Source organism: Pygoscelis adeliae, unplaced genomic scaffold (assembly GCF_000699105.1).
Source record: "Pygoscelis adeliae isolate BGI_AS28 unplaced genomic scaffold, ASM69910v1 Scaffold222, whole genome shotgun sequence".
Lineage (NCBI taxonomy): Eukaryota > Metazoa > Chordata > Aves > Sphenisciformes > Spheniscidae > Pygoscelis > Pygoscelis adeliae.
In genome coordinates, this window is record NW_008824309.1 from 5,638,258 (window position 1) to 5,647,875 (window position 9,618).

At 42.9% G+C, this 9,618-nt stretch overlaps 1 protein-coding gene across 1 annotated transcript in view; it reads right to left on the minus strand.

Moving 5' to 3' along the window:
• Positions 1-687: 687 nt before the first annotated feature.
• The window catches only part of RND3 (Rho family GTPase 3), a 94,736-nt gene continuing 85,805 nt past the window's right edge, over positions 688-9,618 (minus strand). Inside the window, exons 4-6 of the mRNA XM_009319027.1 lie at positions 7,408-7,517; positions 5,721-5,855; positions 688-2,753 (exon numbers count right to left, since the gene is read on the minus strand). Coding sequence (XP_009317302.1) covers positions 2,502-2,753; positions 5,721-5,855; positions 7,408-7,517 — 497 coding nt within the window. The 3' untranslated portion in view covers positions 688-2,501. The remainder of the gene's footprint in view (positions 2,754-5,720; positions 5,856-7,407; positions 7,518-9,618) is intronic.

The window sequence follows — 9,618 nt, forward strand, 5'->3', positions numbered from 1 at the left end:
GACTTCTGCCCGACTTTAGAGATGCAGAGCAAACAGGCGTGCTTCGGTAGACCCAAAAGTGAGACACTTAGCAGCTCTCCTGCCTTGACTTTACAAGGGGAGAAAACCTCGTAAAGGCGGCGAGGACGACCGCCCGGGCTGCACTTGAGCATCACGTCCTCCGCGTCCAAACGGGAGCCCGACGCCTAGCAGAGCTGATGTGTCGGGACAGCTCTTCCAAGAGGAGTCCCAGCAACCACGACGTCCCAAGGGTGACAGAAATCAGGCACATCCCTTGGTTAGGAAAGTCTTGTCTTTGCTGAACTCACAGCAAAGAACAGTTCCTGGGAGTAACCTGAACATACGAAACCTTTTAAAAAGCAGCACTCAATGCTTTGGAGGCAAAGCAAACCAAACTTCACTCGTTTGCTTGCTCGGGTCTCCTCTGCCTCTGTCATTTTTGGGAAACACAACTCAGATCAGTAGCCCACGCTACGTACCTAAACATAACGCCAGAGAACCCAGAAGGCTGTTGCAAGGCTAAGACTGATTTCTATTCAGATCACGCCCCAGTTCCCAGCTATGCTTGGCCTGTAGCTCAGTACAATTATGTCCAAAACACACAAGTATTAATGAACTAACACACAAAGGCCATTTCCACTACAAGTCAATTACTTCTTTTTTTTAATTCAAAGAAAAAAATGGCATTTTAATAAATACTGCAGAAACATTAACCAAACATACAAAGTGACTTCAACAGTTAAAAAAAAAGTAATGAGTGTCCTGTTTTATAACAGTTATAACTTATTTTTTCCACAATATTTAAATACAGAAAGCACTTACCAGCTATTTTGTAATACTGCCCTAAGCGCACTGTTGCATCAGTCAAAAGCTTATTATGGTGGTAAAAATGTCTTTTTGTGGGAAATAACTGGAATGTTGTGGGGTTTGTTTTTTTTTCTTCTTTTATCAGATGAAACAAAGTGCCAGGAACACACAGAACTGAGTTTTAATTATGGTAACCGTTTACCTTTGCACAAGTTAACGCGAACACAGCTTTAACACTTCAAAAATGAAGCATTACCCTTGGGAACAAAACGCTTGTCCTCAACAAGCGACAGCCACGCTGGTTAGAGCCTACAGCATCCTCCTCGTGAGAGAAGCTATGAAGTTCAGTCGGTCAGTAAGCAGTTGCAAACAATTTTAAAGGCTGATTTATTTAATGTAACAATAGTATTCAATAAGCAAAAAGGAATTTGACTGAACTGGTTCACCGATGTTTCGTGATTGTTGTCTGGATATGTATATATTAATCTTCAAGACTAAGGGCAGTATCCGGTACCCACTAGGGACCCCTTAAGGCGTCGCAGCTCTTCAGACCCCATTTCCTCACCACGAGCAAACGCAGTCTGCAGCGAGAGACGGCTGCCCCAAAAAGAAGAGCATCACAAAAGAGAACCTGGCTCTGCTGGCTCATTTGCAGATTCTTGGGGTTTTTTTTTTTTTTTGCAAAGATAATTGCAGTGAACCACATCACAGAATAGCACTTCTCTGTAGCATTTACAGAGGGCTAGATCCTGGGGTCTACCCGGCTCTCCAACTCCTAGCAGAAGCAGAGGAGTCTCAGGGCTTCCCCAGATGGGCAGTAAGGCTTAACGAATTATCATGGTTGTAAAACTAAGGATCATTTGTCCTCATAGCTCTTAGCACCTTTCACTTGAACCTACAGTGACATACCCATACAGTACACCAGAACTGGAGATCATTTCCACTCTAAATTACAATCACAAAGAGGAATGGAAAGTCAGAGTCCTGCAACGGGCAGGTAGTTTGCCCCCACACCCCAATTTGATCCGTTTTATTTCCACAGTGGGAGGGCACCTATAATACTGGGAAATCTCAAACGGTTTTCTTCATTACCAACGTGCTGAAATGTAGATTGCGCTGCCGTCTCGGGAAGGCAAAACTCCAGACTTCTCACATACAGTGTTTTCCTCTAGGTGACTCAGGCCTCGGTATACTCTCCATTTTAACGATGAGCTACTAAAAAAAATGAGATCATATCCTTTGGAAAACCAACTATAAGGTCACAGGGATAGTTCCTTAATGAGGAGGGCATATTAATAACATCTTCTTTAAAAAAAAGATTAGAGTATTATTTTAATGAAATCAAAGTGGTAGCATCCAGGAGTAGAACGTTAATAAAAGAAACAAGCAATGTCAATGACACCTCTCTTCTTTGCAGTGTTACTTTTCCCATTCACCCTTTCTTTTTTCAGCACATTCAAACATTTTCCCTTTTTTTTTTGGCATTTTCTTCCATGTATCATTTCCTGATGCCACCTCGTTCAGAGCCATTTCTTCTCGCTGCTCAGTTCCTAAGTACAGTCTCACACAACAGGCGAAATCTCCATTAAAGCACTGGCATAAGCCCTCATTAAATACCATGTGGCTGTGTACTTCATTGAGCCTCCGCCCCTCCCGGATGCTCTCTTCCTCCTTCTCCAGGAAATCAAGGTCCTTCACATCACCGTGCAACTCTTTGCTTTGTCCTTTCGCAAGTCCGTCGCCACTGTGGAAAGTTCTGGCCTGCCAGGCATGTGTGAAATTCGCTTTGTTGCCCTCTGCGATTTGTTTCGTTTAACATTTTTATTTGTTTTATTCACACACGCCAAGGTGGCAACATGAAAAATGTCTCTGACGCTGTTTTCTGACTGTAAGGCTGAGCATTCAATATATGTAGCTGCTCCAATCTGTTTGGCCATATTTGCACCCTAAGGGAAAAAAGAACATGCAATCAATACCGAGTTTCCGCAGAGAGCCAAAGCAAACCATACAATTACTTTTCAGCGCTGTTTTCCATACACAGTGTTTTGTGAAAACCAAAGCTAAAGCGCCAGCACTACAGCCAGCAGCTAATTTTGCAAAATAAACAGAGCTTTGGTTCCAAGACGCTTTAAACAAGTATCCAAGCATTATCTCCTGTGCCGATAAATACAAATTGGGAGGGAGAAGATAAGCTCTCCGACCTGCAAACAACTGCAGAGAGCCAAGAAGTATTAGTAGGACCTATTTAGCAATTTCACCCTTACACCTTAACTTGCATCCAGGAATCATGTGCTCACTGGGAAAGGTCTGGACCTGGGCAGCTTCCAGATTTAAGCCTGCTACCTCCAAGGAGAAAATGTATTCCGACTGCCTTAAGGGCTAGCCGGGGTGCCCCTGACCTGGAGCGGGGGCCGTGTTACATCTCCATGAAGGGGGCAAAGTTCACAGGGAAATGGGCTGTGGGTTTCTGGGTCAGGGACAGTTATATCAACTTGTAGCTAGGGAGCAGGCAAAAAAAGAAAGAAAAAGACATTACTGGTTATACGAGCCCTTCTTTTTTGTTTTTTTTAAGTGCATTAAAAGTCAAAGCAGGGATATTTGCTCCAGCAGCACGAGGAAAACAACATGCGACTCCAGCGGATGACGATACCCTGCTATCCTGTTGTGGATTTTGCTACTGGAAGACAATACAGCACTGTGTGAAAAAAATGGAGTTCTTCCAATGGAATTTTACTTCTGAGGGATGAATCTTTTTAGTAAGTTACAAAATCCAACCACATCCTTGATGTGCCACTCCTCACGTATTCCACTCACACTTCTGCCCGAGATAGAGGCGTAAGTCAGTCCAACCCCTCCTCTTTGCTCTAGCGCCAGGCCGATGGCACTAATCTATTTGGACCCATGTCTTCAGTACGCACTATTTATACTGCAGTGATGCAGCCATCTTCTTATCAGTTGTAAGTGGGAGTGGCTGATAAAGGAGTATTAGTTTGTAGGACAAGCCCTCCCCACAGTTAAACATCTCAACTCCTACTAACCAAGCCTAGCCTATACCTTAGAGCCTCAGAAATGTTTGCTCAGGTGTAGCTGACTGGAAGCTGGCTAGCATCCTGGAGGTGGCTTTATCCTCCCGACGCTTCCTTATGAAGTTGAGAGGAATGGGGAAAACCCCACTAAGCTCTTTGATCCCGCGTCGACTTAGCAAGGCAAGGGAATTTAAAAATAAGCTGTGTATCTCGACCCCAGGGGAACCTTCCCCAGAACTAACACAGGAGAGCACTGGGTTTGCTTCATGCCGCCAGGGATTTGGCAGCCACAAGAGATACAACCATTGCTCTGTCTAAGCTTTTGCTTAGAGTACAGATGAAATTATGGGAGTTTGCTGAAGTGCGGGCTTCCCTGTAACACACACAATTTTCCCTTTGGCTGCCAAGTAATAGTTTCTGGCTTAGCCCTTGCCTTCAGCCGACTGCTGTTCCTAAGGGGTACAGGCTAAGCTGTGACACCAGAAAAGCTGTGAATCTTCAACTCCAGGGGAAAAATCCACCTGTCAGTAGATTTTTTTGATCGCTATCTATGGAAAGAGGTGAAACTTGGTGATTTTACTGAAGTACTGTAAAAAACGTAATATACAAACTCATGTATGTAATAAGTAGCAGACAGTATTTCCTTTTAAGTTTAATATTCAAAGAGAAATAGCATGGAAAATTACAGCTCCAAGGCTGAACAACATGAATATATACACATGCAACAGTGGTAGTTTGGAACCGAGATGACATTCTTCCGCAACAAGCAGGTTTAAGGACACTTCTGAATTGTTTTACACCGAGGTAAAAAACTGGCATTTAGTTTCAAATAGAACTGCCTGAGATGGAGGGATGTTTACTGAGTGAAGCATAGAAAAATGCCATAACCAGTATAAGCCATCACAGTACAACACTCCCTGTTATATTTTAATCAAGACACTCAGTTTACGGTATCTTTGCATTTTCAAATTTAAACGTGCTGTAGGAGGCTACATTATTAGCAATCACATATTAGGAGCTGTTGGTTTGGAAAACCTGAGGTTGTGGATAAAACATCAAAAACTGCTTGATAGCATAGGATATACACACTAAAGTTACTTCTGGAGGTACCATTCTCACTCTTACACCCTGCAGGGTGTATCTCAAACCGCCACCGAGATTCAACTGCAATGCATGATACACGTGTGAGTAATAAGGGGAAGTTTACCTTAGAGCCCAAGTTTTCCCATTCTCTACCTCCTGCTCTCCCATGGCCTGACTCCTTTCCCTTTCACCTCAGTTTCTCTATCCCCTGACGCCTGGCTTCAAACTTCTCACTTCCCCAGCAGCAGAGAACTGCTGCCAAGAATTAAGATGCTTTCTGGATTTGCTGCCACTTTCAGAGGGAGCTACAAGGTGTTTTCACAGACAATGTTTTCAGGAAATCGGGTTTTTAAGCACTATACGCAGTGCTTGTCACGATGCTAAAGTCAATTGCTTGAGATTAAAATCTTAAGTTTGAACAAAAAATGTTACCAATTTATCAGTAAATAAACAGGACATGTTACATCTCAGTTACTGTTTTGGCCTCTGTAGGCCCAGAAAAGCAATAAGTTTATTTTCAATTCACTTAAAAGGCTCTTTGCAATCAATAAGGCTACAATCTTACAATGCTTAAAGCATGTGCTGTGGGGCTGCATGATTTTCTGCTGCATCCAGTCTGTGGGTAGGCTTTGCCTTTGCTCATAAGTTTTCAAGTTCACCGCCAGCAACTACTAGCATACGCGCACCTGACTTCTAGGACGCACTCGTGTCAACGGGGGGAGAAGTTGTTCATAAAGATGGCCACAGTGATAGAAAAGAGTCTTATCTTCCACCCCTAAGTACAAAGAAGGACGTGGCACGTACCTGATCATAGGACACGGGTGTCTGCCTGTGATTGGAAAGTTCCACTAGTGTGCTCACATCTGTGCGCAGATCCGACTTGCAACCAACCAAAAGCATTTTGGTGTTCGGACAAAACTCCTGGATTTCACCTTTCCACTGCAAAATTTTAGGTTATTATACTCGAGTAGCTGAATGTTTAAATCCAAAGAAGCAATAGATACAAGATGAAGCTTAGTAAGTCATGACATTTCATGTGGAAATATTCTTACATAATAGTAGTATCTACCTTCAAGCTAATTTCTAAAGGCATTTGTTCCAGCAGAACCTGGTCAAGGATGAAATCTTACAATCTCATACACTCATTAATTCCACCGACTTGCTAATCAAGAGGGAATAAATTGAGATTGTTTACCTACGTGAGTAAAGGTTTGCAGACCTATCACTCCTCACAAGCGGTAAACACCCAGCCGTAGCCATTTCCAGACAGGAACCAGTGAAACCTGGTGTCACCGCATTCAATGGTTTCTCAAGACGGAGCTACAGAGGCAGGTCTTGTATGACCACAAAATAAGCATTGCTATATATTGGCTCCTGGCTACATCCTCACACCTAGAACTACACAAATCTGTCAAGGGTTCAGCTGTTGTGAACCAGTATCGAGCCCTTCAAACAGAACTTGTGATATATTCCTTGGGTTTCTTCCCCCTCTACGTGGTTATTTTGAGAACACAAGAAAGCCAAAAGTTTCACAACGTAATCTGAACAGATCACACAATCCCTAAAACTTAAGGATATCATTTGGGTTTAAAAGCATATTAAGAAAAATCTCCTACAGAATTAAGCAACAGTATAGTAACCAACATTATCAGGGACAGAAAAGAAAAAGACGGTTCTAGATGCTTGTTGGCACAGTTAGTAGCTGAGAGAATAGTCTTAAGTATTTTCTGTAGACTATTCAGAGCACTGTATGCCACGTTATTCCCAGTGACAAGAATCACTGTCCCCAGCTACAGAAAAAAGGAACTTCAGGTCATTAAGCCTCAAAGACCTTAAAAACACTCAACTGCAAAGTTGAGTCATGCTCAGTGACCAAGGAGAGGACCAGGACCACCTTGCAAACACAGAGCTTGACTATCAAAATTCAATGTTTTAACTCGGGGAAAGTCTGGCACTGAATCTCGATCGCTGAAATTCTGAAGTTTGGTGCAGGATTGCACTTCTATGCTGCTGCTAGGTCTTCTGGTGGCTTCCAGAGGCATTTGTCACTGGCTCCTTCTAACTTCAGGCTGAGAAATTATGTAAAGACATGGCAAAAGTCCAAACACTTGGCAGGCACATTTTAACCGTCTTTGCAACATGGCAAAGTTTCTCAATCCTGTCTGTTATATGAATATAATGTGAGAGACGATTTCTTGCTGCACCCAGCCCTGCACCTCACACCACCCTAAACAATTCACTGCTGTCTAAGGGCTCAGGAATGACAATTTACTTCACCCCTGAGCGTCCATTAGGGAGTTTTTGTTTTCAATTAACATTCATCCCTTTCAAACAAATGATCTCAAATTCCAGCAGTGCAGAGCACGGTCCTGCCATCTCTCCATTAAAAGAAACAAACCAGTTTCCAATGTCAGAAACAGCACCACTCTCCAGAGATTTAAAGACGAGCTACTCAAACAGTTCTGTACTCAAATGTTTCTCGAGCACTTACCTTTTTTAGCACACTGTCAAGAGTTTCTGGCCGACTGATGTCAAAGCAAATCAGGACAGCATCAGAATCTGGATAGGAGAGCGGGCGGACGTTGTCATAATAAGGAGACCCTGCAGGGAAACAAACAACGTTTTTATTAGTTTATATTTTTCACTTCCTGCAGTCATTCAAGCTTATTCAGAAAGTTTAGAAAGGTTCTCAGTGAAACTCTTCAATAGCACCCAGCTACCACCTTTTCTTCAACAGCACTGTATTCCCAAAACACTCGTTGCAGTTGCTCATTTCCCCACTTTCCTTTCGTTTCTCACCTACTAAAGCAACAGCTTTCCCAAGCAGCTAGGAGCGATGGCACCCCAGTGATCCATCTCCCACCAAAAGCTTGTGATGCTCCCAGTAATAAGGAAAGGGAAATCAGGTCAGCCCAGGTTTAAGTCCCAGCATTAACCTGCAGGGATTTGACTTTGAGAACAAATCCTTAACCTCCAAAAGGCTTCTTCAAAGCAGATTTGTCACAGTTGCACTTGCATGGAAAAAACTCAGAAGGTTTTGAAATAAATCAGTTTTGATTCTTCTAACATTTAATGTAAAACAAAAAGTTCCAAGTGCGAAAAGCATCTGTAGTTGTCATGGATATCAGCAATTTTTAGAAGAAACTCTTGCTTCAAACTAAAGCATTAAAGCATTTGTTGCGGTACTCCAGCAGGAAAGAACCCCAGTCCTGTAGGCAGGCACGCAAGTTATCTGTCACAAAAAGCCTGACCAATCTGTAAACCAATATATGCTTGCAATAAATGTTTATGTTTAGCCCATAAAAATTTTTTATCGATGAGATCAAAGCTAATCTAGTAATCTGATGGAACAGATATAGGCCCAGTATTGCACTTTGTGCATGTTTTACTTCCAGAGCTGTTAAGGGATACGCTGTTTTCTTTAAGTATTGTCATGACATGCAGAGTTACAAATATATCTCCCGAGTCAGAAATCTCATTTTTATCATCTGGTGAATCTGGTAACAGGTTTGGGGGGGAGGGGAAATCATCTTTTTTTCTAGGAAGTTCCAGTCACTCTGCCACCATTCGGTTTGGCCTTAACTCTGCTGAAGCTTCACTTACTGAGGAGAATGCATTTCTGATTTAGAAGGGTACTTAAACAGTTAAGTGGTCCAACAGGATAAGGGCTTGGGCTTTAAAATGCATGCCTGCAACTTAAAATGCGTTGTATTAGTCACATAGTCTTATTTCTGTATTTTTCCTCTCATGAGCCTGAAATACAGCATAGAACATATGCAACAAGAATACAGCTTTCAAGAGTTTTGGGGTTATCAGCTAATTATATCACCAATTTTCCAACTATCTAGAACTAATTGGCTGTAAGGTCTCGGAGGCTGAGCAGACTATTAACTGGATTAGAGAAATTCCTCAAGTTTTTAACTGACAGACAGCTCATGCTGTTGCACGAAGCAGAGCGGGGAATGGTGTGAACGTATCACAGATGACTTCAGTTGGACAGCTTATACTGGAAGGAAGGAGTCAAGAATCCCAGGAATGTTGTTTTTGAAATGAAGAGTAACACATGGGGAATGAAGCATTACCAAACTAGGTAGCAGAAGGTAATTTGTTGAGCGAGACTATTTTATTCAAACGCTCATCTTCATAAATGATGTCAATCTAACAAAGAGACAGCTGTCAAAAACTCCTCTTCCAAAAACAGTTAGCTGTCTTCAGCGGTAAATGACATGTTAGTAAGAAATCTAAGCGAGCTGAGCTGACCGGTAGTTAACTATTCATTTGAGCTCAGCTCTGCCTGCAGTGACTATCAAGAAGCATTTTCTACTACTAATTATTCCCCAGCTCTCTCCAGCACTGCTATTACAGTGCCTCCATCCTGCAGCCCCAGGGCCAAGTTATTTATCCTGGAGCCCCAGGGCCAAGTTACTTGCCCCGGACAGACGAATCGCAGAGCAGCGTGCCGTTAACTAGCCACCTGCTTTAAACGGGCCAAAGCACAGACTGCTGCCCAGCCACCAGCCCGCACGCCGGCGAGAGCCACTGCCTGGCTAGCACATCTCCCTGCCGGGCTCAGGCAAGTAAGGGCAGGATTGAAGATCATTAATGCTCGGCCAAATGGTTGCTGGCTAGAAAGGAGTCTCAAAAAAGCCTCACCCAGAAACTAATTCCTTAGACACATACCTATCTTCTCACTCACCGCTCT